The sequence below is a fragment of the Cornus florida genome, unplaced genomic scaffold, assembly GCF_030987335.1.
Source record: "Cornus florida cultivar Cherokee Brave unplaced genomic scaffold, ASM3098733v1 CherokeeBrave_3.0.0_Hap2_Chr05, whole genome shotgun sequence".
NCBI classification, from domain to species: Eukaryota; Viridiplantae; Streptophyta; class Magnoliopsida; order Cornales; family Cornaceae; genus Cornus; species Cornus florida.
The window spans coordinates 78,501,804-78,529,580 of NW_026775575.1; the positions used below are offsets into that span (position 1 = coordinate 78,501,804).

Here is a 27,777-nt window from a genome sequence, read left to right on the forward strand (position 1 = left end):
TAATCAGATGATGTGAAATGTAGTTTAGAAAGAATCCTAAAATTCATAGTTAGTGACCAAAGATGTTTGTGCCTTATCAACATCTACACCAAGTGGTAGTCACAAACTTCTCTTTTATCACGATTAGATTTTATCATACTACTAATTTAATTTGAAATACATATACATACATATAATGAATAGTGTTGGTATCAGTGAGAAAATAAATGTCAATTAGGTTGAAACAAGCCGCGAGAGGTCATTATCTTTCCTCCAAATCAATGACAAACTGTCCATGCTTAGTCTTGCCAAAGTCTTGGCATGCTAGTTGAGTTAGGTTCGGCTTGACTGGTATCCGTAGAAATTAAGAGTTAAATTTACATATATTGATATTGAAAGTCCTTTCAATCCTAAAGTGCAAATTAATAGTGTCACATTTTTTTAAAATAAAGAAGTTTGTACTACAATTTGAAACTCTCAACTATATTTTTAAAAGTATCGTCAATTGGGACTTTTCAATGAGGCATTGGATTGAGTCAAATAAAGATTTGAAAAATCTTCCATCACCTATTCGGAGGCTGCCTGTACGTCCCATATTCATTGATCCGTCATTGTTTCATGAAAAGGAATTGCAAGCATTACGTATTAAAAACTATTATCACAAAAGGGGGTGGTGAGGGATTTAGGATTACCCTATATATACATACATATCATAGTTATCTAGTAGTTAAAGAGTCTCATAAACTCGTACGTGTAGCCTAGTAAATAAAGAGGTCTCCTGAGGCCAACCGAAAACTCAATGATAGGTGTAATTTGCTGGTGATTTCCCATATTCGAGAGTTTAAAGTGACTAGCGGATGGATGGGTTGATTCTGCATTATTTAGAAAATAAAAATAAAAAATCTAATTTTAGGCCCAATGCAAATAAATTGAATGAACTTCTTGGATATTTAATCTGAGATATAAAAAAATTATTTTTGTTTTAACATTATTCTTCTTGCTTATTTAAAAATCATTCTTTATTGGGTATATAAAATACTAATAGTTTTATTTCATCTTTCTCCCAAGATATGATTAGGAGCTAACACTATCTTCTACTTTGGTCTTATATATATATATAAAGAGCAAAGGTGAGAGATACTTAGAGCCTATGTGTTGCCAATCGCTGGGAATTGTAAATCAGAAAGTAATTCTTGAGTGAGCTATTTCAGTTTGTTTTAATAAATATAATTTTGTATATTTACAATATATATATATATATATATATATATATATAATAAATAACTAATACTATATGCAGAATTGCAAGTAGTGCAAGACTCTGCATTCTGCAAGGGTTCCATGTTTCTCGAGCATATTGAATTAGTTATTGGTAGTATCGTTTTGTACACGTATGTTCTTTCTTTTTTGGAATTATTTACTCTATCTACTCCCCACAAACTCAGTTTAAAAACAACAAATTAATAAATAGATGCACTTTTATTATCATGGCCTAAATTTGCCATATTAAATCCTTCTCATTTTTGCTTGGTAATACTCGTGAAAATGTAGGGCCTTGATAGGTTTTGCAACTCTAAAAACGATTCTCAAAAACTCAGAAAACATAAAACTATTATCAAAGAACAAACTTTTATAGTTATCTGAAAACATATATTTTTATAACTGAAAACAGTTTTCAGAAAACTGAACTAAGTAGATTTTTTATATAATTTTCAATTATCTGATAATAGAAAATTGTTTCCAAAGTTGCAAACGAAACAGACCCGTAATTTCTTTCACATAAGAGAAACATGGTCCTGCAAAAGAAAAGGAAAATGGTTCTACTAACAAACAAAGAGGAAACTCAACCAAAAAAGGATTCAAATTCAATCCCTGATTGGCTAGCAAAACAAGAAAACATAAAACATAAAATAATAATAATAATAAATAAATAAAGGGGTAACACCACAGAGAATGAGAATGATAGGAAGAGTACAATGCATATCCCAGCATCGAAGTATAAAATTTACACCAAGGAGCTTTAAGGAAATTAAAACCAATCAAGTCCAATGTCGAGCACGAGCATAAACATCATCATCTTGAAAGAATGAGAGAGGAACCAAACATGTCATAAGACCAGCACAATATGGCTGAGTTGGGATGGTGGCCGAGAAACCAAACTGTCTCAAAATCTGATTCTTCACAGTGATACATGTTGGTTGGAACACCCCTCTTTCAGTTTCACAAATGTATGGTGTAATAGATTCTCCAATTGAGACAAGATTGGTTCAAAGCATGACCCCCCATAAAACTCAAGTATCAACATTTCCTAACACGAAAAGGTAAAAATGGTTGTGGTCACACACTAGTTCAGGTCAAATGCTTGCAGTTTGAAGCATGTAAAGGTGAGCAGCTCTATCACTGACAGTCCATATTGAAAATTCCCAATCCAATGAAAACAATGCTCAAACTGATAGAACATCTAAATTGTTATTTCAAAATGAATAAAGCATATCAGGATACTAAATATCAACAAACTCTTCCATATACAAATCTATAGTACAGGAGCATAAATTCCTACCAAAAGATTAAGAACATATAGTTGAACCACATTAAGATAGATACTCCCATCTTCATAGTTGTATGTAATGCTCTATTCGGTAGTATATAAAGAAGAGAGCTAAAGGAGCTTATGAGGTTAGATGCACAGCAATGCCCATGCGGTAGGTAGGACCGCAGGATTAGATATTTGAATCCCTGTGATGGAATCCCCCTCTCTGCTTCCAGGAATGTAGATAGTGGTTATTTTTTCTTTTTCTTTTTTTAATGATGAAATATGACTCTACTATATATATATATATAAAAGACCAACAACAAATTTGAAATTAATGGAATGCATAATAAAGGTTCAAATGAGTAGTAAAAATAGTAAAGGTATAATGGTAAAAATAATTTAATTTTTTTTTTTTTTCATTCTGTCTTAACGAACAAAGTAAATTGTCGGCTTATTCTCTTCTTTTCCACCCAACTGAACAAAACGAGGGAAGTTCGTAATCTCTTCCCTAGGGACGTCTTATCCTTTCTTTCTTCTCTCCCTTCCATCCAATTTTCTTCCTTCCTACCGAACGGAGCATAAGGGAAAGAAAGGGAGAGAGAATTTTTTTTACTGTTTCAACATTAAGCACGTATCCATGCAATCAGCTAAGAAAATATTTAACCTTCCAAATAGAACTTATCTTCAACAGAACTTATCTTAAGTGGTAAAACTGGCCCTAGTTTAGAACTCCCTTTGTCATTCTCTTTTTCCCACAACTAAACACTCATGAACTGACTCTTCAGTCTACCTAGTCCACTAACCAAGTTTTGACCCTTGATTACCAAGTTCTTGCCAGGAATATGTATTAAATTATACTAGCAATTTCTTATGTATAAACAAGAGAAACAGGGGGAGTTTGAAAGTTATCAATGATATATTTGTTCCCTTTGTAATGGGAGTTAATGGGGTTTTTTGAGACAGCAAACTGTGAGAAAATAAATTAGAAACACCATATAAAACAAAAAACTTGGAAGTTAAGAAAGATAATAACATGTGCTGATTAAGAAATTAAATTTGATCCTCAAAACAAACAGGCCTGTCGCAAAAGTAGGAACTTCTCATAGTAACTGAGTAAGGAAGCATTACGGGCTTACAGCTCAAAGATGACTCTTTTTGTAGAAAATATATAGTCAAGAAAACCATAACTGAGGGTAATTGCATCAACATCTAAGATATTTATACTAAGCTTCTTAATTTACAAAAGCAAAAGCAAAAGCAAAGCAGCATTTGCAGAAATTGGTGTCCATAAGCTCAATTCATAATGACTTTCACCCATTTTTCAGCAAAGCCAAAATGGGATTAACACATACCTTCACAAAGAGATGAGAAGTCAAAAGATTCGCTAAAACAAATTACTAAGAAAAGCTTGTCCAAAGTCCAAACAAAATTTGATTAAAATGGGTGGAAAAAAAAAAAAAAAAACTCAGAAAAGCTAATTTTAAAAATGTGCTTACCAAAATACGAAGTAAATTCAAAGAGAGGAAGAGGCAGACTGCAAGTTCTTATGGCTGCCTGTTTCCTTCCTAGTATCAAAGAAGTCCTGGAGAGCAATCATCTTGAGAGTACTACATTTCAAGCTCCTTATTGCCTCTGCACTAGCCAAAGCTCCAGCAACTGTGGTTATTATTGGAATCTTGTAAGAAAGAGCCATCCTCCTCAGCTTCCGCCCATCTTTCTGGTCAAGTGTATCACCTGAACTTGTGATCACCATCAACTGAATCTGCCCATTGGCAATCATGTCACCCGCATGTGGTCGCCCTTCATGCATCTTCAGCACTCGCTCTACTGGAATGCCTTCTAATTCAAGAATATGAGCCGTCCCAGAAGTCGAAACAATTTTGAATCCAAGTCCTAAAAAGGTCCGAGCAATTGTTGCAAGTTGGGGCTTTGTCAAGTCATTTACGCTGATAAACACAGTGCCAGAAAGTGGTAGCTTCTGCCCAGCAGCAATTTGAGCCTTAGCAAATGCAATTGCAAACACATAGTCAATACCCATTACCTCACCGGTACTACGCATCTCCGGGCCTAAGAACACATCGCAGCCTTGGAATTTCTCAAATGGAAGAACGGCTTCCTTCACTGATACATGTCTTGGAATCACCTCTTTTGTGAAAGATAGGTCATGAAGTGACTTCCCTGACATGACAAGCGAAGCATATTTGGCCAATGGATGTCCAATTGCCTTAGACACAAAAGGGACGGTGCGGGATGCACGGGGGTTAGCCTCAAGCAAATAAACATCCCCAGAAGCTGTGATTGCATACTGACAGTTCATGAGCCCGCACACATTTAGCCTCTTTGCCAACTTTGAAGTCCATGATCTAATTGTGTCCAAACATGATGAGGGGATGGTTTTTGCGGGAATAATGCATGCTGAGTCACCAGAATGGATACCAGCCTGCTCAATGTGCTCCATTATCCCACCAATCACCACATTACCATGTGAGTCGGCAAGAGCGTCAACATCGACCTCTATGGCATCAGATAAGTATTTGTCAACCAAGACAGGACGCTCGGGGTCCACCTCAACAGCATTTTCAAGATACGTCACAAGCTTGTCATCGCTATAAACAATCTCCATCGCCCGGCCACCCAGGACGTAGGAAGGTCGGACAACGACAGGGTATCCAATCCCCATTGCAATAGAAAGAGCATCGGCTTCACTTTTGGCAATGCTTCCTTTAGGCCGTTCAATTTCAAGTTCCTTCAGGATTTCATTAAACCTCTCTCTGTCCTCAGCAGCATCAATGGAATCAGGTGATGTACCCCAAATGCGAACATACCCAGTCCCACTGGCACAAACAGGCTTGTGCTCGTCTAAGTATTGCTGGATGGGGAGAGACAGTTTCAGAGGGGTTTGACCTCCAAACTGCACAATGATGCCATCAGGTCTCTCCAAGTCAATGATGTTAAGAACATCTTCAACTGTCAGAGGTTCGAAGTAGAGACGATCACTTGTATCATAATCGGTAGACACTGTCTCGGGATTTGAGTTCATCATGATTGTCTCATAGCCTGCATCCTGAATAGAACCAAGAAACAAAGTTCAGACTCAAAAATGCAACTGACAAATGAAAGTAAATCCACAAGAAAACCATGTGACTGAAACAAGACCATGTGAAAAAGCATGTAATGCATATATTCCACTGTTCTCCTGTATATACAGCCATCAGGCCTTTATGTGTGATTCATTCCTTCTTCCATTGGCTTCTATGTTTAACCATTATGCACATCGATCCTTGATGGCCTTGGATTGTGTTCATATAGATTTTGGTAAGTATGTTGAGCTCGGAAAGAGTAAAATGTATCAAACCCCCAAAGAATAATTGCACATGGACATTGTTATTTATTCATATCATTTAATATTTTTCTGGAGTAAAATATTGTTTTTATAACAGTGTTCAACAAAGGCATTTCATTCACCTTGAAGCAATAATTCAACAAAATTGGATTATTGATAGCTGTTTAGGTGCATGTCCGCCCAAACACGTGGGACAAATATATTGTAGGACTCAGTACCCATGTCCAAGCGTTATTGACAAGGGCATTTCACGTACCTGTGAAAAGTCCTTGTAACATAGACTTGGCACTTGGGTGTTGGAATAAATCACAGTTATCCATCAAAAGAAATAAATCAAAGAACGGAAAAACAAAAAGAAAGAAAGCAGAAGGGCCACAGTCCAATACGAACAAAAATGCAGTCTGCGCTTTTATATGATATGGATCTCTCCTATCATCAACTATATTCCTTTGTTTGATCAATCTCCCCTAAATGAACACCACCTATGACACTATTTTAGATTTTAGAGTGTGCGAGTAATTGAACATAGTGATCAAATTCAGAGTTCAGAATGCTTATTACATGTTGACAAGATCTCAATAAATCAATCTACTTTTAGCCATTTACGAAGGGCATTGCCTGATGTAAATGGCCAGAATGCTACCAACAAGACGTGCCAAGAAAAACACAGGATTTAATTCGAATGCTGTTCAGCAGGTTGCCTTATTGCTCTGATAATACTAAAAGGCATAGAATTACCAGACATGCTAGAGGAGAAAGGAAGGAAGATAGCCACTAAGAAGTTACAAACCTGGAGAGCAAAGGATGTGTGGCAGCAACAGTAATCAAACTCAATCCCCTGACCGATCCGATTTGGTCCTCCACCTAAAATCAAGACCTTCTTCCTTTGGGTGGGAGTTGATTCACACTCGAAATCGTAGGAGGAGTACATATAAGGAGTATTGGCCTCAAATTCTGCAGCACAGGTATCAACCCGTTTATATGCCGGAGTAATGCCCAATGACAACCGTTTTGAGCGAACTTCTTTCTCGGTGGATTTTGTTGCAAAGGCTATCTGCTTATCACTGAAACCTCTCCTTTTTACTTCAAAGAAGTCATCCTTTGTCAAATGGGACAAACTTCGAGCCAAGAGGTACTGTTCCACATCCACCAGCTCTTTTAGCTGAGTGAGAAACCATTTGTCAATGTAACTCACCTCATGAATGTCATCCACCTTCATACCCCTCTTCATTGCAGCATATATAACATGGATCCGATCTGGGCTAGGGACTCGAAGGCCGTACTTTATTTTCTCTAAGTCCCAGTCTAGTTCTTTGACATGTGCACAACCCCATCCAAAGAATCCACATTCCAATGATCGAACAGCTTTCTGAAACGATTCCTGGAATGTGCGGCCTAGTGCCATGGATTCACCAACTGATTTCATCTGGGTTGTCAGTATTGGCTGAGATCCTGGGAATTTTTCAAATGCAAAGCGGGGTATCTGCATGATTTACACAACAAGAATATATCATATAGATGGTGTGGGTTGATGAAATACCCAAGAAAAGAAAATAAGGAAGCACAAATAAATTAGAATGACAATAACAACAAATAGGATCATAATAATTTGGATGTATGTAAGTCTGTATGCTAGAATAGCCACAATATTGGAATAGTAAAAAAATGCTTCATGGTTTTAATTAACACGAGAGCTGTAGATAATGTTGAAATGTAATACAAAAAATAAATCTTGTGGAGACACCTTCATCCTCCAATTCTTCTACTACATTGCTTAATAATCACAAAATTTGACACTTGCAACTAAGACCTAGTAAACTAAAATCTGGAATCAGTATAATTAGATTCAAATTCAATAATAGGCAATTAAGCCTTATCAGAGAATTGCCGAAACGACGACAAGAAATCATAACACAAGTCCTAATAAATACTAGAGGCAACCATAGTAGGGATAATTGAAGTAGCAACAGCTTTTCCCACATTTACTTACAGGTCCTGCTTAAATTGTTACTTTCTCCATAAAATTGTATACAGAAGAACACAGTTGAGAGGAAGATGCCATATAGAATACCTTCCAAATGATAGTCATATAACCAGAATTGAATTGTTAATGTAAATGCAATAAAGTAATAAAAGTAAGATGACTTGATTTAAATAAAGGGATTCTAAAAAGGGAAATAACAGGACTAAACAGAATAATTGAACTCATCAAGAGTAAAAGACTGAGGCTATGGCCTTAAATAGAGCGGAATGGAAAAGAGAGAGGATTCATGTAGCCGACCCCAAGTAGTTGAGAAAAAGACATGATTGTTGTTGTTGTTGTTGTTGTTGTTGTTTATCAAGAGTCAAAGGAAATATTGCATCATGATCTTTTTGAATCTGAGAGTAAAATTACAGTTTGCCAAGAAAAGCTTCAATTTTAGTCTTCCAACACTTGTCTAATCTTAGAGGTTTCTTCATCCTCTCCCTCCTTGAACTCCAACATACAATATCAAGACAGAATAGCAACTTGAGGGCAAAAATTGGGCTTCAATTTTTTGTTTTTTTTCACTAAAAAATAACTCTAGCTATATTTCAATCATTACATAAAGCAAGAAAATATCATTAGGAAAAAATTTATGAAAATTTTCACAATATATATATTCATCACACCCAAAACAGAAATAATTGTATATCATGCAACTACAATCCGCCCTGTGGAAATTGAAAATGCCACAAAAAAAAAAAAGGCTTGGCACCGCCATTGAGAAAATTACTATTTTGGGGTTGGACCTCATATGTTTCTAGAAGCAATCAACTAAGAGTCCCAGGATGAGTGCAGTGCATGGAGGGGCTGAAGAATGCATGCAAAAAGTACCAATTGAACAAAAGATCTCCAAATAAAGTTTAAGGAGAAAGGCTGGAATTTGACTCTGAGAAGGTTGGAGAAATACCAGAATTTACTCAAGTTATGAAAAATACAGTGAAATTGACACTACTATATTTACATATCACTACCAAAAAAAAATTATAATCTATTTGGGGAACATCACCCAATTAAAAGAAAGGATCTTGAATCTTTAGAGTCCACACCTTTCTCAAATTAATTACCACTCAAAAGGTCTAATAACAATATGTAACTTATTTAAATCTCAAAATCCCTCGTCGACCACTTTTTCAACACAAAAGGAAAAGGAAGTTACGGATAAGATTATTTTTTAAATCTAATCCAAAATACCAACTCTTTAGCTAGAGTTAGACACCACCAATCCTCCGATTCTACTAATAAAAACTATGACATTCCTCGCTATCTGGGAAGCACGGATATGGATACGGGATACAGATACGACATGATACAGGTACGGTGATATAGCAATTTTTTTTTTTTTTTTAAAGGATACGGGTACAGTAGGAATATGGCAGTAAAAAAAATATTCCCTCCGTCCTACAAAAAATGTCCACCCTTCCATTTTTGGCTGTCCCAAAATAATTGTCCCAAATCAAAATCCAATGTACTATTTTTATAATATTACTAATTTACCCTCCTTGCCTTGAAGTTATAAAAGTAATGACTTCATGTGGACCCACCATAGAAGGGTATATTTGGAAATTAATTCTCTACCACTATAATAAAAAAATATTAAAAACTACACTCCTAAAAAGTTAGATTTCCAAAAAGGGACATTTTTTTGTGGGACGGTGGGAGTAATAAATTATATTTTTATATATACAAAAAACTAATTTTTGGTCTGTTTTTTAAAATATTATGAATCTAAACCAATCATTAATATAACATAGTAGTTCGTTTCACAATGTAGAAAACAAGCATCCCTAGTCATCATTTGATATATTTTGAACTTTTCTTAACAATTATACTATTACAATATTGTTCGAAACGTTACATTTTAAGGTTCAAAACTTATTTAAAATGTGTTTTGAAATATCTGAGAAGTATCGGATACATATTAGAAATTTAAAAATATATTTTAAAATTATGGATGCGTTTAAGAAGCATCAAACATGTATCTGCTTCGGTATCCGCTATGAACACTCTATACTCTGTCGTCCTTGTAGAAGTATCCGTGCTTCCTAGCTCGCTATACTTCAATAGCTATCTATAGATGCTGCCTTGTTGTCTGGTTGATGTACCATGAAATTCACAGGCACCAACCTCCATAAAGAAGTAGTCCAAGGGAAATCCCTTTCAAACTCTCTAAGGAAAATAAGTGGGACAGAAAAACTCAGAACGAATATGCTATTCCTTCAGATAGATGGACACTCGATCTTACACCTACTTCGAAAAAGCTAAGCATGACAAACAATTCAAGTCAAAAGGCAGGGCATGATAAAACTGCTAATGCAAATACAAGAGTCTGAATTAAGTTCACAACAAATTTGGCAGGCCCAACCAATTTGTGAGAAGGCAATGCCTAAGAAACAGTTCTGAAGCTAACACATTCAACAAAGAAAATGGATACGGCAAAGATGTGTGGAACACACATCGGGAAGTGTTGGCACTCCACATTTCTGACATGGATAAGGCTCACCCTTAGAAATGATTGTAATTGTTAGATGGAGATTAATAAATAAATAAAAACAATTTAAAAGGATAAATAGAAGCAGGGATATAAAAGCAATATAATGATAAAAATTCATACCTTCGTCACAACATAATCTATAGAAGGTTCAAAACTGGCTGGTGTTTTCTTTGTGATGTCATTAGGAATTTGATCCAAGGTGTAACCAACCGATAACTTGGCAGCCATCTTTGCTATTGGGAAACCAGTAGCCTTGGAAGCCAGAGCTGAAGACCTCGAAACTCTAGGATTCATCTCAATTACCATAACCTCCCCATCTTTGGGATTGATGGCAAACTGAACATTTGAACCACCACATTCAACTCCGATTTCCCTAATAATTGCAATTGAATAATCCCTAAGTCGCTGGTACTCCTTATCTGTCAAAGTCTGAGCAGGTGCCACAGTGATGGAATCCCCTGTATGGACCCCCATCGGGTCAATATTCTCAATTGAGCATATAATAACCACATTATCAGCTAAGTCTCTCATAACCTCAAGCTCATATTCTTTCCATCCCAACAAAGACTTCTCTACCAAAACCTGTGATGTCACACTAGCTGCAAGCCCCGACTTACAAATAGTCTCGAATTCGTCTATATTATAAGCAATCCCACCTCCCGTCCCGCCCAACGTGAATGCAGGCCTTATGATCAAAGGGAACTCCCCAATTGAATCCGCAATTTCAATACACTCCTCCAGAGTCGTCCCAATGCCCGAAGGTGGTGTCTTGAGCCCAATATTCTTCATAGCTTGCTTGAACAGATCTCTATCTTCTGCTTTCTTGATTGCATCAAACTTTGCTCCAATCAATTCAACACCAAATTTTTCCAGAGACCCCCTCTCAGCCAATGCCACCGCGAGGTTGAGAGCCGTCTGCCCACCCATTGTGGGCAGCAAAGCATCGGGTCTCTCCTGCTCGAGCACTTGCTCAACGAGCTCCGGTGTCATTGGAGCAATATAAGTCCTATCTGCCAATTCGGGATCAGTCATAATTGTCGCGGGATTCGAATTAATCAGAACAACCTCATATCCCTCTTCTTTGAGAGCCTTACAAGCTTGAGTCCCCGAGTAATCGAACTCGCAGGCTTGACCGATAACAATAGGCCCTGCACCTAATATCAAAATCTTCTTTATATCTGTTCTTTTACCTGTCGCTGTCTTCCCAAATCCTCCCCAATTCGTGGAATCATCGTTGGTAACAGACTCACATCGCACGGAGTTTGGTCGATTCCGCAGCAATTTGGGCGAGTGCACGAGAGGCGTCCATGAATGGAGTTTGAAAGAAGATGAATTGCTGTTTTTGGAAGGCTTGTTGGAGTAGAAAAAGAGGCGAAAAGGGTCTGATTTGGAGATATAGGGTTTGGAGGTGGGAGTGAGAAGCCTAGCAGAGACATTGTCACAGTGGTTCATGCAAAAACCCATCTTTTGCACTCAAAAGAACAACAGAAATGAAGAGAGCAGACACAGAGTGATACAGATAAAGCTATAGATAGATAGATAGATATAGAGAGAGAGGTTGTTTACCAAAAGACAAGGACTAGGGTTTCGAACATGAGGGAGCTGTATGAGTGTGGCGGGTTCTTTGGCTAGTAGCAACAGTACATGGTGTCTTGCTCCTATCTTTAATCTGATGATGATGATGATATAATGTAGTAGTATCTCACAATCTTAGCCAGTGGGACTAAGTGGTGTTATGAATATACCCACCATCTCACAACTCACAATCTTATGCATATATATATATTATATACACACTTTACCAACATAGCCGCACACGAATGACCGAACATACGATACTTTAGGTAATGAATGAATGAATGAGGGTTTGGCATTTTGGTTCCCATACGTCAGCACCAGCCCACAATATCTCTTTGCACTTTGCACCAAGATTCAATTCATTCATTCCTAATGAATGTTACTAATAAAAGGATTGGGCCTGAAACCAGCCTGATCTGGCCCATCAACCTTCAGGTCCAACGTTATTGCATTGCCTCTATTTAAGCCCAGTTGAGCCAGCTAAATTCTAAGCCCACCATTGCCAATCCAAAAATAAGTTTTGAATAAATTACACTAACCTCCCCTGAGGTTTGGATAAATTACACACAATAGACCGTTAAGCGTTTACTTCTTTGACATCTCCTAAAATTTGGCGCATATGCTCGATGACACCACCTAAATTTTATAAAATGACAATTTTGTCCTCCTTTTGTCTGAAAATCAAAGCATTACTAACTATTGACATTTAAAGTCAACTTCCTGTAGTCGGTAAACAAGTTTATGAGAAGTCAGAATAATAAACGTTGAACAATCTACTTGTGTATAATTTACACAAATGAGGTCAATTTAATAGGTTTTTTCCTTTTGTTTTTTTACAAAAAATATACTCAGATATTTAATAGGTACCATCAAACTATAATTAATAGGGTTTAGTAATGTTCCGGTTTGGCTCACCAAACTAGAGCTTGCCATTCCCACAAGAGAAGTAGGAAACTAATTAGCGCAAGCTTTGTTTCCCACCCCCCCCCCCCCCCCACCCCCCAATTAGGGCAAGCCTGGATTAGCCAAACTCCAACTAGATTTGATAGTTTTCTTGTTAATTTGGAATCGAACACATTTAAATTAAATACATTAATGTATATAATTATATGGAATCAGGTGACCGACCCACTCTTGTAATGAAATTTTTATTGTCTCTATATAAGTAATTAATACTACGGTGTGATATACTCTAATTAAATACATTAAAATGGAGCAATGGTTTTTTCCAATTACTATGTTTTGGTCGTTGTAGTAATTTTAAAGAGACAATTATAACAAGTGAGCTAATTACAAGAGTGGTCTTCATCCGTTTTGATAATTAAATTGAGCCTTAACTTTGTCTTTATATGCATGTATTTTGAAATATTTATCATCCTAATTAACAGCATGATTAATTTCTCTTGTTGCATTTTTTTTTTTTGGTTCCGGGCAAACAAGAAAACATTTTATTACAAGAGCAACCAACATCCAAAACAATTACACAGCATGAACGCAAAAGAATCATAGCAAAGTCAAAATCAGACAACTCTATAGAAACTTAACGCTAAGCTAAGACATGACCATCGTCATGAGAATCAAAGATTAAATGGTTTTTGTCGCATTAGAGCATCCAGCACCAACTAACATTGCAATTTTAGAAGTTAAAGATTTGGATGAGTTTGAGGTGAAGGATTCAGTCATTTGCACCCCAATCACGACTTCGCGGACTCAAATTATCCATCAGACATTCTTAACCATGTGTAACTCTAATAGACCGGGAGGAACCCAACGTAAATCCACAGGGTAGCAGAGAGAGACAAAACCAACAGACATACTTGTTGCATTACTCCTTCAACAAAACCTACATGTATGTATTTTAGGTTTTAAAGTTCACTTTCATTTATGATTTAAGATCATTAAATGCAAGAGCGGAGCTAGGGGTAGGCCATGAGGTGCCATGACCCCCAAACTTTCTTAAAAATTTTATTATACCCTTTAAATATTAATTACTTTGTAAGTATTGCCCCTAAAATTCATTAAAAATTTCAATTAGCCCCCTAAATTTTTTCAAAACACTAGTATATTGACTCAAAATAGGGAATTTGAAAATAATTTTAGCCTGTGTCCTTAAAATTTAGTAAATTTACAACTTGGACTCTTTTAATTATATTTTTAAAAGCTCAAATTTAAGAATTTTTACAATTGATGTATAAATTTTTATAACTTTAATTATATAGTTCAAACTCGCCCCCAACAGCAAATTTTTGGCTCCGCCCTGATTAAATGGAACCATTTTACCCCTCCATCATGTTTGGAGACCTACAGTGTTGATGTGTGTTGTGCACAATATAGTGATGGAGTCCAAAGACTCCAAACCCATTATAATTTTAAAAATAAAAATGTTGAAAACAGAGGACATAGATTTGAACATTTGACCTAAAATTGTATCCATAAATTATTAGTTGATCAATAAAGAAGTAATTAAATACTTGGAAGTGGTATGTGAAACCATATGAGTAGGTAAATTATGAGCTTCGAAATCTAGGGAAGCAATGACAAAAACTATTGTGGAAATGTACTACTCCGTAGTACTTAATTTCATGAGCAGAGTGCAAGCCTTTTTTTTTATTTTTTTTTTTATTTTTTAAGAAGCCTGTTGGCATGGGCATTTTGATCCGTGTATTGAGGCGTCATTGGCAAAGCATGTGCAGCGTACCTGGTTTTTGTAACTTGTAGCCCTCCCGTTGGATTTTTACAAACCCATGAATGGGCATGTATTTATAAGTATATATATATATATACTTATAAATACACGCCCATTTATATATTATTACAATGAGTGTTATGAATTATTGATATTAGTGCAGTAATTCGAACTATCAATCTATCACCAAGGTTTCAAAACAAAGGAGTTCAAGTGGGCTTAAAATTTTTTTGGACGCTTGTCCATTTATTCAAAAATTCTAATTGTTGAATAGTATTATATACTCACTCGTTTATACTCAATTATTTTTTATTCAGATTCGATGTGAAACAAATGGCCCCTTATAACATTTTCTTCCCCCCGAACTCGAAATTTTCTCGTTGTGATCGGGCTACCTTGCTTACCTGAGGTGGTTCACCTGGACGCCTTCTGGACCGGACGCTTGGCGTAGCACCGAATTAAGGATTGGATCTAGCTCTGATACTAACTGAATGGGTGGGCATTTGCCCATTTAACTAAAAGTTCAAACTGTTGGGTAGTGCTGCATACTCACTTATTTATCCTCAATCACTTTTCTATCTAAATTCAATGTGAGACAAATGGCCCCTTATAACACTTACCATGGAAAAAGACTTAATTACTCATGGTGATGACATGTATCACCTGTCATGTAATAATAAGATTTACCAAAAAGAAAAAAAAAACTTTTTGTTATGTGATCGAGGAGATTTTATTAATTAATGACACAGCTAAAGAAGAATCGCGTGCAACCTCTACATGGTGAGAATTAAGTTTATACATATATTGTATAGGAAATGTCCCATGGAGATCTGGTGAATATATACGAAGTGCTCTGCACACCAAACACATTATAACCGTCTATGTTTGAACGTGTTACACATGCGGCTGCACATATATAACACGGATGCTTGTGATGTGCACGATGCATACCGAATACGTGCTCCATGTGTAAACTATAATTTATTCGTGTTAAGCCATTCAATCACAAATAAACATGGATCCTAAGATCTTTGAACTTCATTATTTTCATATTGCTATAATGCATAAATAAAGTAGTTAGATATAAATACATCGATCTCTAATTGTAAATATCTTGTTGAGATTAAGTCCAACGTCTAGATCCTTTAGTCACGAACTAATCTGCAACTCTGATTAACAGGCAAAGGTGGAAACTGTTTTCTCTCTCTTGGCCTTTTGTACACATAAAATTTTTACGTGTTATTTTCATTAGCATACATAATTGATGGAGTATATGCACTTTTATAAAGGCAGAGAGAGGACCAATTTTCCTTTTAGTAACATAATTTTACTTTCCATCAAAGTAAGGAATATGAAAGGAAAATACTACTCCAATAAGTAATTACCAAAAAGGTAATTATAAGTTGACCAAATAATATAATATAATATTAATCTGATATCTATTTATTTAGCCACCAAGTAATATGTCATATGTCCAAATCATGTGAGCCACAATTAAATAAATAATCTTACATTCTCCCACTTGACACATATGATAATTTCTGTAGTGGTTTAGTAAAATAGTCATTAGTGTACACCATAAATCAGATTAAGGTATTAAGTTGGTCATCATAAATACCATGGTAAACAAACTACTAATGTGAGTCATGGCGGTTGTATGTCCCTAAATGACACAATCCCTTCCATGTACCACAACACCAGTAACCTATTTAACATAGTCTATAAATGAGAAGTTTCAATAATGATCTAACAATAATGTCTTTTCCAAGACTATTCCTATTACCACTTATTAAAGCAATACGTACATGTACATTAATTAATAGGAAATATCAGAAACACATTTAATGAGCGCAAAATGTCAAATATATATAAGCACTGTTAAGCAATCCACAATTAAAAAATAATCATCATTGACTATGTTCAAGACCCATTCTTTTAACATGTTCCATAAATGTCTTGGGTGGTAGTCCATTCGTTAATGGATTGTAATTATCAGTTGTGTGCTTATATACTCAATAGGCATTCGTTGTTTCTAAACATCTTCTTTAATGATAAAGTATTTCAACTTTAGAATACCTATCATTTTTCATATAAGAAGATCAACAATTGTAGCATAAATTTTCAGCAATCTAAAAATGGTACCCATAACTCCAAATCCTGAAATAAATTCTGCAATAATAAATTGTAACCTCAAAGCATGCTACAAACTAAAAATTCATAATAGACAAAGTAATAAAAAATTACTTTGTACTTTTTCATAATATTGTTCTTCCAGCCAAAAGAAACAAATAACCAATTAAAAAATGTCCTCATAAGTGTGAGCATATAATCTTTTATCCCATACCAACTTGTATATACATCAAACTCCACAATATATGCATAAAGAATATTTTTCGTTTTTGTACCTTCTAACTAACTCATTATTTGGGATTGCATTAGGCTGAATTTATCCCCTTTTATGTATGTAACAATACTGGTTTAATAATGTTCCATACCAAATCTTTCTAGAACTTTTTCAATATATGCTTTCTGAGACAATCCTAACAATTCACGTGATCTATCATGAAGTATTTCTACGCCTATCACATAGGATGTCTCATCCATATCTTTCATTTCAAAGTTCTTAAAGATAACTTTTAGTTTCATATAATAAACTAAAATCACTATTAGCAAATAAAATATCATTAATTTATAAAATAAAAAATATAAACTTACTCCCACTAACCTTCTAATATATATACCGATCAAAAGTGTTTTCCTTAAAATCAAAAGAAATAATGCTATCATTTAACTTAATATACCATTGTCGGTAAGCTTGTTTAAGTCTATATATTGACATCTTAAGTTTACAAACCATGTATAATTTACTCTTTAATGTAAAGCCTTCAGGTTGTTTCATATAGACTTCCTTTTTCTAAACTCTCATTCAGAAAATCAATCAAAATCAAATTCTTGCAGATATACCACATAGTCATCCGGAATAGCAGATCTTCTTTTTGAGATCGTTTTAATGTTATTCCATGTGATTCTTTTACAATATATTCATTGATAACAATCTCATCATGGAGTTGTTGATCATTCAATTATTTTTCGTTGTTATACAGTTCAACAACTGAAGGAACAATTTTTTCTTTAGAAGTTATGGGTAAAGAAATATGTATCATAACTTCTTAAATGATCACATTCTTATTTTTATCACTCCCACTGACTTCACCATTCTTAATGAATTTGATATTACCGATTTCAATAATTGTCGTACTATGTTTAGGATAGTAAAACTTGTACCATTTAGATTACTTAACATTCACAACATTATAAGTAACGAGGAATTACTTAACACACTTCTAACCAATTCCATAAGAGTACGATTATACTTTACAGCTACACGCTTCTGTTGTGGCATGTTTAGCAAAGTGTATTGAGCACAAATGCCGTACATTTCAAGGAATTTAACAAACGGTTAGAGTATTAACCCGTTTTATCATACTTTCCACAATATTCACCACCTCTATATGACCTTATGATTTTCATTTTTCTATCTAATTGTTTTTCAACCTCATTTATGTTTACTTCAAGAGTACCTACTGCTTGAGTTTTTCATACAACAAATAGATATATCCATAACGCGAACAAATCAACTATAAAGACGATAAAATACTTTTTTCCTCCAAAAGATGGAACATCAGAAGGTCTACAAATGTCTGTATAAATAATTTTAAGAAGCTATGTACTTATTGTAACTTATTTCTTTGTGTGTTTGATTTGTTTACCCTTAATACAATCTACACACACCAAAATCAGTAAAGTTTAGATTCAGCAGAATCACATCCTTTACTAATTTTCATAACATTTCACTAGATATTGACCTAATTTTTTATGACACAAGAAAGATAAATTTTCTATTAATTGAGCTACACTTAATTCTAACATTATGATGTAAGATCAAAAAGTTTTTAATAAATAAACTATCAAGTTTGAATTTACAAAAATCATCAACAATAATTCCATAACTCACAAACAATAATATCAAATTTAAATGAAAAACCATTAGCATAAAGTTTTGAAATAAAGTCAAATTATGGGAAATTGAATAAACATAAAAAAATAATAATAATAATTTAAATAAAATCCACGGTCTAACATTAAACATAATGTCACAATGGTTTCAACAAAACTTTTTTTCCAATTATCATAAATAAGAAATTCTTATTTGAATTTGTGGTTTAGGCCATAAGAAATTCTTGCATCTATTAGAAAAATAAACATTACTACTTAAATCAACCTATCATATATTAGAAAGTAACTCAAAATATATAAAAGCTAAAAACTTACTATTCTTTTTCGAATCATTCTTTATATTTCATGTAATTTTTCTAAAAGTGTTCAATACATTAATGACACTTTTACATTATTACATTCCTTTCTTTTAGTAGATTGATTTAAATCTTTTAATTTTGAGTGTTGCTCAATTAATGCATTTTTCAGACTTATTCTCAAAATTTATTTATAACTTCTTGAGTCATCAGATGAACATAATGATTACCTTTCTACTTAAATCTTATCTCCTCCTAAATTAACATAATTGTCAATTAAATCACTTTTTACTTGTCTTAATAATGTTAATTTTCTAAATGACCCATACTGAATAGACAAGAAATTGAGAATAAATTGAATTAGAAAATTTTCATTCACAATCATCCATAAGGTTTTCAATTTTGCAACAACATTAGTTATCTATAAAAAACATACCCATACATGGTAAGAGTACCAACAAAAATTGCATAGTAGTGATATAAATTAATAATTTTCATTTTAGATATTTATCTACAATACGAAAACATTTTTCTAGTCAAAATATTCCTTAGCACTATCACTATGGGAAACAATTATTCACATTACTATAATACTTAATCTGTTCGATCTCTCCCAAGCTTTATGGAGAATCTTTTCACTCTCACTGCTTTTATCAGTAATAACAGTAGGTTTCTCAATTTAAAATACTAAATCAAGATTTAACATATCTAAATTTTGAACTCAACTTACTCATTCCATTGTGAGAAGTTAGTCATATTGAGTATCAGAACAGATGTAGCATATATGCGCATGAAGAGATAAAATAAAACAAATATAATAAGGTAAAATGCTCACAACAATAATGCTTTGAGTTAACAAAACGTATATATAACTTTAAAATATAAATACAATGTATAACTATAGTACCCATTTGGGTGGCAACTATAAAATACTAATAATGATGCTTACATGTATTTATATGTATACCTTTATTGGTGATGCATTATTTAATTAAACAAATAAATTACCTTTGGATATCCTTTATTTACCTAATTAAAAAATACATGCAACCCCTTAATTTTTATTTAATCACTTGAAAATTAATTCCCTTTGGAGAATTATTTCTTATGGTTAAATAAACCCAATATTCATGAATATCACAAAAAATTATAAGCATCATAATTCATGAAATATGGCAATTGTGTTTACCACTAAAATTAATATTTATCAACCATTATGATTAGGCCACTTTGGTAGCTACTAACCCTCACATAATATGAATATTAAATTAGCTAGTAACTAATTAATCATTAATTTACTCATTTAATATTATACACACATACTCATAATTGTCGATTGAAGTTTAAGCAACTTCGATCTCAAAAACTTAATAGTCTGAAATTTCATAAAAAATATTTTTTATTTTATATACATAATAAAATATATTATTTTATTTTCGGACTTGAAGATTATAATTGAATCAATCTAGAATTGACTCTCCATCATGTATGTATGTATGAGTACAAAATACAATATACATGGCCATGCTCAAACTAGTTACTTTATAAGTAATTCAATTTAAGCACAAAATAAGATATTTTAATTGATTGAATTAAAATATTATTATTATTATTATTATTTAATCATCCAATCAAATAAATATGAATAACTTTAGTTTTGCAATTGTCCAATATGATCATGTCTAATAACAATTCTCATAAAAGTATTACCCAAAATATTTCTGATAATGAGACAAAACAATAACACACCAAACTATTCAATCCCATGCATAGGCACGTAAGTTTAGAAAAGCACATGTACGTTTACATCTCTTTACAAGGTGCAACACAAATTCACCCAAATATGAAATCAATAGCAAATTCATATGTTAATGCCAGAGATTCATGTTCAGGTCATACTAAACATGCACGAAAATCCAAATAAAAAGCTTCACATAAATTATTCTTCTGTTGAATTATTATATATGCACTTTTATAAAGGCAGAGAGAGGACTAGTAATTTTACTTTCCATCAAAATAAGGAATAGGAAAGGAAACACTACTCCAATAAGTAATTACCAAAAAGGTAACTATAAGTTGACCAAATAATATAATATAATATTAATGTGATATCTATTTACTTAACCACCAAGTAACATGTCACATGTCCAAATCATGTGGGCCACAATTAAATAAATAATCTTACACCACCATGAACCGATAGACTTGCATGTATTTAACATTAATTCATGAATAATAATGCATGTAATTCGGAATGTTTTTCTCCAAACAACTGATTTTTTACATGAATTTTTTGAGTTGGAAATTCAAAAAATTAAATGAACATCACCACAACATATACAACAAATGAACCAACCTAGCTTTCTTCCAAATGAAACATAAAAAGCACAAATATTCTTCCCATCTAACCCAACCACACCAACCCATCGAAATACAATTAGAAACCCCAAATCACATTAATTAAATTGGGGCTTTCTAAAGTTGAGATCATATTTGTTAAAAATGTCTCCGGCTAGGTTGCGCCTTCTCCATCCTGGTCTCACCGTAGGGCTCACCGTTGTCAATCCGACGGTCGCTCCTAAACGCTGCAACAGCAACCACATAAAATATGACAAGGATGATCAATACAACAATGTTGAGCACAGAAACCTTCCTCCAACTCTTCTTGAGACTGGCGACCACGCCGGCTTTGCAAGAATCGCAGGCGTAGCACAGCTGCTCTTGATCATTGCTCCACCTCCCACAGTCAACATTGCTCCCCACCAGCCCTCCTCCGGAGTTCCAAACCGTTTCGTTCACAAACATAGCCACACTCCGTAGGTGGCTTGCAACAACCAGACTATATATGTCCACAAATCAACAAAATGGAAATTAATTAGTAATCTTTTGTTAAGCAATATATATATATATATATATATATATAGCCATACTATACAAACATAATTTCAATGGAAGTTCCATGCAAGAAAGAGCCATGACATAACACCTACTTGGAATTTGGAAAGACCCTACTGAAATATCAAGTTTCAGAATTGATTCTTTTTAAGTATAAAACAATATTCCTTAAAACCCATATCCTCAAATATAGTCCGACTTTTATCACATCTCTATCAAAGAAATATATATAACAAGCAATTTTGATGTAAAAAAAAAAAAAAAAAATTACTGATTAAATTACCTCAATAGGAGTGAGTTTTCTGAGATAAAACATATCGGCAGACTCGGGAACTCCACCAATGAGTCTCCCCATTTTCTTACCACACACCTTGGAGTCCCTTACACAAGAGCTGATCTTCACCCAGTAGCTATCATCCGCTACGCGCTGCTCCAGCCAACCTGAATAGTCCTGAAAATAGTAGTCCGTGTATACCCGGTTCAGTACGGGCCTACCCGAGCCTTTGTCCGTGACCACGTAGGCGAAGATGACGAACCCGATCAGGGCCGCTATGATGAGGAACATGGCCCACAGGTAGAGGTATATCAGGAAAGTATTGCGGTAACACGCTCCGGCGAAGCCCGCCAGAGAGATGAGCATGATGGAGATTCCGATGATGATCAACGGCCACTGGAGGAACTTCATGCAGTCCGTATTGTTGGCCCTGCTGCTCAGCCATATGCCGCTACTCAGGATGGGGATTGATAGCAGGAAGGTGAGGAAGTTGAGTAGGCCGATCAAGTGGTTGCTAGTTCTCATCTGTATAATCTCAAAGGTAAGAACCTAAAACTTTTCTTTTTCACTGCTGTTCTGGGGTGGGTTGTAGCTTTCAAGTTTGGAAATTACTTGGGAATTGGTTGTTAGATGCATGAGGTTTTATTATATACAGCTATGATTATATATATATATATATATATATATATATACATATACATATACATATCAGACTTGGTTTCTCAGTAATTGCCGAGTGCATGTGGGTTACCCAGTAATGAATTATGGACAATATTTAGGTGAGGATGTACGAAAATGTAATGATTATTCTTGTCTAAGTTTAGTAACATGTTCGAGTTTTTTCATCTTTTTCATACTCAAAATGTGTTAATTTAAAATAAAACTCACCACAATTGCTGCACAGTGTGCACACAATAATACTCTTAATAATAATTAAGAATTCTGATAAAAATATTTTTGAATGACAATTATTTGATTTTTAATTTTTAAAATATACAATTGGAGTATAAATATCACTTTCTTTTAAAAAAATGTATTTTTTTAAACACGGTTGAGGGTTATAGATATTATTTTCTTTGTTTTTCTATAATATATACGAAAAGTAAGAAAAATTTAAAATTTTATTTGAACTCTTTTTCGTCACAATAATTTCATGTTAGATTCAAGTTATGCGACCACTAAAAATTGTAATTTAGTAATATATTTTTGCCTTTCAATATATAAAGTTTTTGTTAAAATAAAAAAATAAAAAAAATGTCATGCGACTGACAGGATATTAGAACAATGGTCTATTACACATTTTGGGCTTGCTTAAAACTCTCCATGTCCCAATCATATTGATCAAACCACATAATTCTGGCTGTTTAAAAAAGGAAAAGTCAATGGTCCATTACGTTTTGGGCTTAGTACGGTGGCCCAACAAGCTGGGTGCGTACCCATCAATTGACATGGCTCTAACCATCATTTTGGGAAAAGTCATGGTTATTGTCAAAGCTTTGGCTATTATTTTTTATTTTATTTTATTTTATTTTATTATTATTTTTTTTTCTCTCTACAGGATTGCATATATACATATTTACTTTAAGGGTGATAAAGTAAGATACGACCCGGCAATACGACTCGAATAAAACATATATATTTTTAGTATTTTATTATTTGATTGAGTATTAAATGTTACGTTTTGTGGAATAGGTTATTAAATAGGTTAACACGCGAAATTCGTTTAATAAATAGATAGGATTAGTGTTGAGTGTTCTTGATATGATTAATAAACATGTCGTATTTTGGATTTACTTATTTAATAAAAAATACCATTAGTTCGTCACGACATACTTATGATCTGCAAACACAAATTGTCACCCTTAATTTACAAATTTGAAGACGGTGTTTTTGTCTAATGGATTTTTTATTTCTTTCTCCAATGGAATACAACAATACTTTTAGGCTATGTTTGGTAGGGTGGGTTTGAAGGAGAAGGATAATATTAGTTATGAGGGAAAGGGAAGGGAAGGATAATTTTAATTTTGTATTGTGTTTGGTTGATTAATTAAGGAAAAGAAAGGAAAGGATAATAATCTTGTTTGGGAAAAGGAAGGGAAAGAAAGGAAAGGGAATTATTTTAATAAATTGACTATTATACCCTTTTATACTTTAAAAGATATATATATATATATAGTCTCCTATGGCCACAAGAAAAGATAAAAAAAAAAAAAAAAAAATAGGGCAAATCATTTCAGCCTCATCTCGCCTCCATCTCTCTCTCTCTCTCTCTATATATATATATATATAGTCTCCTATGGCCACAAGAAAGAAAGAAAGAAAAATAATAATAAAAATAAAAATAAAAATAAAAATAGGGCAAATCATTTCAGTCTCATCTCGCCTCCATCTCTATTTTATATATATATATATATATATATATATATATATATATATATATATATATAGTCTCCTATAGATGGGCCACAAGAAAAGAAAAAAAAAAAAAAATTTAGGGCAAATCATTTCAGCCTCCCCAATCTCGCCTCCAGGCTCCATCTCTATTCTCGTTCTCAACTCTGAACTTGCCCTCTCTATCTCTCTCTGCACTACAAGAATCAGAAGTTCAAAACCTATATCTATCTGCAAGAATCAAAAGTTCAAAACCTGTATGGGTATATCATTTCATATTGTTCAGAAAATCAAAACCTATATCTTTCAGTTTTCATCGCCGCTGTTCCAGTTCGGGTTCGCCGTTTGCAAGCTTCAATCATCGGCCCGCCGTCTCTCACTCTCTCTGCAACTGCTAACTTGTATGTATATTGTTTTGCAAACTTATGTAATCTTGAGGGTAAAATTGGTATCACAACTCCTCCATCAGTCATTGCCTTCACTTTTCTTCCATTTCCTCCCATTTTTGGGAGGATAAGAAAAACATTATTGAAGCTTTGACATAACATTCCCTTTCCTTCCAACAATTTTTACCAACACAAATTTTTAATCCCCCTACATCACTTCCCTTCCCTTTCCACCCTTTTCGGTTGCACCAAACTGACCCTTAGAAAATAGAAGACTATTTTAAGTTTTCAAAAGAACTGGGTAAGTTGAATGAGTTATCAGACTAATTTCAATAAATAAGTTTAAAATGCCAAAGTAAACCCTACTTCTAATACAAAAGGTATATACTCATGTTATGTTTCGTAGTTATGGAATTGAAATTTTAGAATTGAAATTTGTGGAACTGGAGAAAAATAATTTTGAAAATTAAATTTTTTTTTTTTTAATTTTACCAATTCTAATTCCAAAACTTCAATTCTATATTGCCAAACACAACACACAAAACTTTACATCTACTTTTCTTTGTGATGTCTCACTAAAAATAAATTAATAAAAAATCAAAAGGCACCTTACCTCATTATGGAGTTTTTTACACTCACGCTTATTTTGTTCTTATCAATATTTTATTTTTGGAAGTAAAAAAATATTATTAAAGTACAATGCTTAATTTATTACGAAATTGAGAGAAGATCACATATACAGATAACTCTCTAAAGCTTTGTTATTGTACGGATATGAACACGAATACGATATGACACGAATACATTGATACATCAAAATTTTTAAAAATAGGACACAAGTACGGCGTGAACACAACTACATAATAATATAAATTTTTATTATTATACATCTATTTAATAATAGTATTATAAAACTTTAATTCATTTATAATTTCTATACTAAGAGTTGCTCTGAAATGAAATAAAAAATGAAATTATGTCATTATTGTAATAATTTTTATATCACATATACCATTATTTCATTACTTTGTCATGATAGTATTTATATTATCTTTAAGATTACTGGGTAGACTTATGTTAGAAATGTCAGAAAAGCATTAGTGTAAGGAAAGTGTCGATGAAGTGTTCGGGAAGTGTTGACGAAGTATCCAAAATAATAAAATTAATTTTATTTATGGACACAGACATGTATCCGAGGAGTGTCGGTATCCTACATGGGTATGGTTCTTTCATAGAAATGTCCATGCTTCTTAGGTTTTTACCATATCAATAAGTGAATTTGAAATATCTCACAAAAGAATGAATTAATATGGTAAAAAACAAAACACAACTTACCTTCATTCTAATTTAGTGTTAACTTTGATCAAGCCATCAAAGGGCCAGTGGTAGAGTTGCAACTCGGGCGGGTTAGATAAGTTTGAGGTATAACTTGAACCCAATTCACCATATGAAATATTAAACCCAAGTCCAACCTTAATCATATCCTCAACCTTAACTATTCAATTTAAGTCCAACCCATCATTTTACTTTTAAATTCGGGTTCGGGTTGGCCCGGTTTGCAAGCACTTCAAAAGAAGTTGAAAATAAAAAATTTAATCATAGTTTAAATATTATATATAATGTATTTAAAAGTAAAAATATATATGAAAATAATATTAGAATTTGGGTTCGGGTTGACTCGGGTTGCTAACACTTCAACCTAAGGCCAACTCTAAATAAATTCGGGTTGAGATTTTTCATCCCAAATCCAACTCTAATTATAAAAATGATTATCCAAGCCCGTAAAAAATTAGGCTGGGCTCGGATTGGGTTTGGGTTACCTAACCCAAGTTACATCCCTAGCCAGTGATACTAAACCTTTATTTTTCAAAAGGAAGTCACGGTTCGGGTATTAGTGGAAACAATGTATGTAAGTAAATTACTTTACCTTAAAAAAAAAAAAAACAACTACGATGAAGCCATTATACATGTCCTTAAAAAGTTCAATCTTAAACAAATTTAAGATGAAATTCTTAAAAAAAGAAAAAAAAAATGTATAACAATTTTTATTTTTATTTTTATTTTTTTCGTGAAGGCTCTATTCAGACATGGACCTATCTTGTGATTTTTTTTTTTTTTAGTATTATACTATAATATTTTGAGAATTTTGATATATATACCTATAAAATTATACTATTGTCCCCCCTAAAATGATTAAAAAAATTCATATTGCCCCTCATTTATGTTTATGGGTCCGTCCTGACTTTATTTGTTTGGATATAAAATATATATTTTTTCCTGACTCTATTTGTTTGGATATAATATATATATATTTTTTAACTTTTTGGTGTTTGGTTGTTGTAAAATATATACGAAGAAAACATAAATTAAAACTTAATAAAAGTAACTTACATATCAATTTTTGACAAGTTATTTTACATGCCTGCATAGGGGTGGTAAATAACGACACGATTGCCAACACGACTCGAACACGACACGATATAAGCGGATTTAGGTTGACTTTAAAAGGGTTTGGGTCATAAACAGATTGACACGATTAACCCGTTTACTTAATCGTGTTAGGTTAGGGTTGAGGGGATTCAATACGTGTAATCCGTTTATACACGTTTAACTTAACATGTCATAATCATGAATATGACATATGTAATATGTTACCTGTTTAAACCCAATTATTATAGATAATTAAGTCGTTTTAACATAAACCTTGACTACACCTTATGATTTTTCTTCTTATTTTCAATATTTGGGTTAATTGTGACAAAATTTTCCGTAGTATTTATTATTTGATTGAATATATATATTTTTTCTCCTAGTTGGTACTCACGCACATTTGTTTCTTCTGAGATTTGAACCCCTAATCTCTCTTTCAGAAGTAAGAGGCT

At 33.4% G+C, this 27,777-nt stretch overlaps 1 protein-coding gene and 1 pseudogene across 3 annotated transcripts; both read right to left on the reverse strand.

Annotated features, from left to right (window-relative positions):
* Positions 1-1,878: 1,878 nt before the first annotated feature.
* LOC132306999 (carbamoyl-phosphate synthase large chain, chloroplastic) lies at positions 1,879-12,179 on the reverse strand. Of its 3 annotated transcripts, none has more exons than XM_059804636.1 (4): positions 10,493-12,179; positions 6,646-7,338; positions 4,009-5,576; positions 1,879-2,287 (listed from the first exon to the last, which is right to left on the reverse strand). In XM_059804636.1, exons 1-3 carry the CDS (start codon positions 11,834-11,836, stop codon positions 4,026-4,028), a joined length of 3,588 nt encoding a protein of 1,195 aa, XP_059660619.1. In that variant the 5' UTR covers positions 11,837-12,179; the 3' UTR covers positions 1,879-2,287; positions 4,009-4,025. The 3 variants fall into 3 exon arrangements, with proteins under 3 accessions (XP_059660619.1, XP_059660620.1, XP_059660618.1); XM_059804637.1 differs by lacking the exon at positions 1,879-2,287 and adding an exon at positions 2,761-3,864; XM_059804635.1 differs by lacking the exon at positions 1,879-2,287 and having other exon boundaries at positions 2,761-5,576; positions 10,493-12,178.
* A 9,266-nt stretch (positions 12,180-21,445) lies between these two features.
* On the reverse strand, positions 21,446-22,643 carry LOC132310246 (tetraspanin-3-like; annotated as a pseudogene).
* Between the last annotated feature and the right edge of the window lie 5,134 nt (positions 22,644-27,777).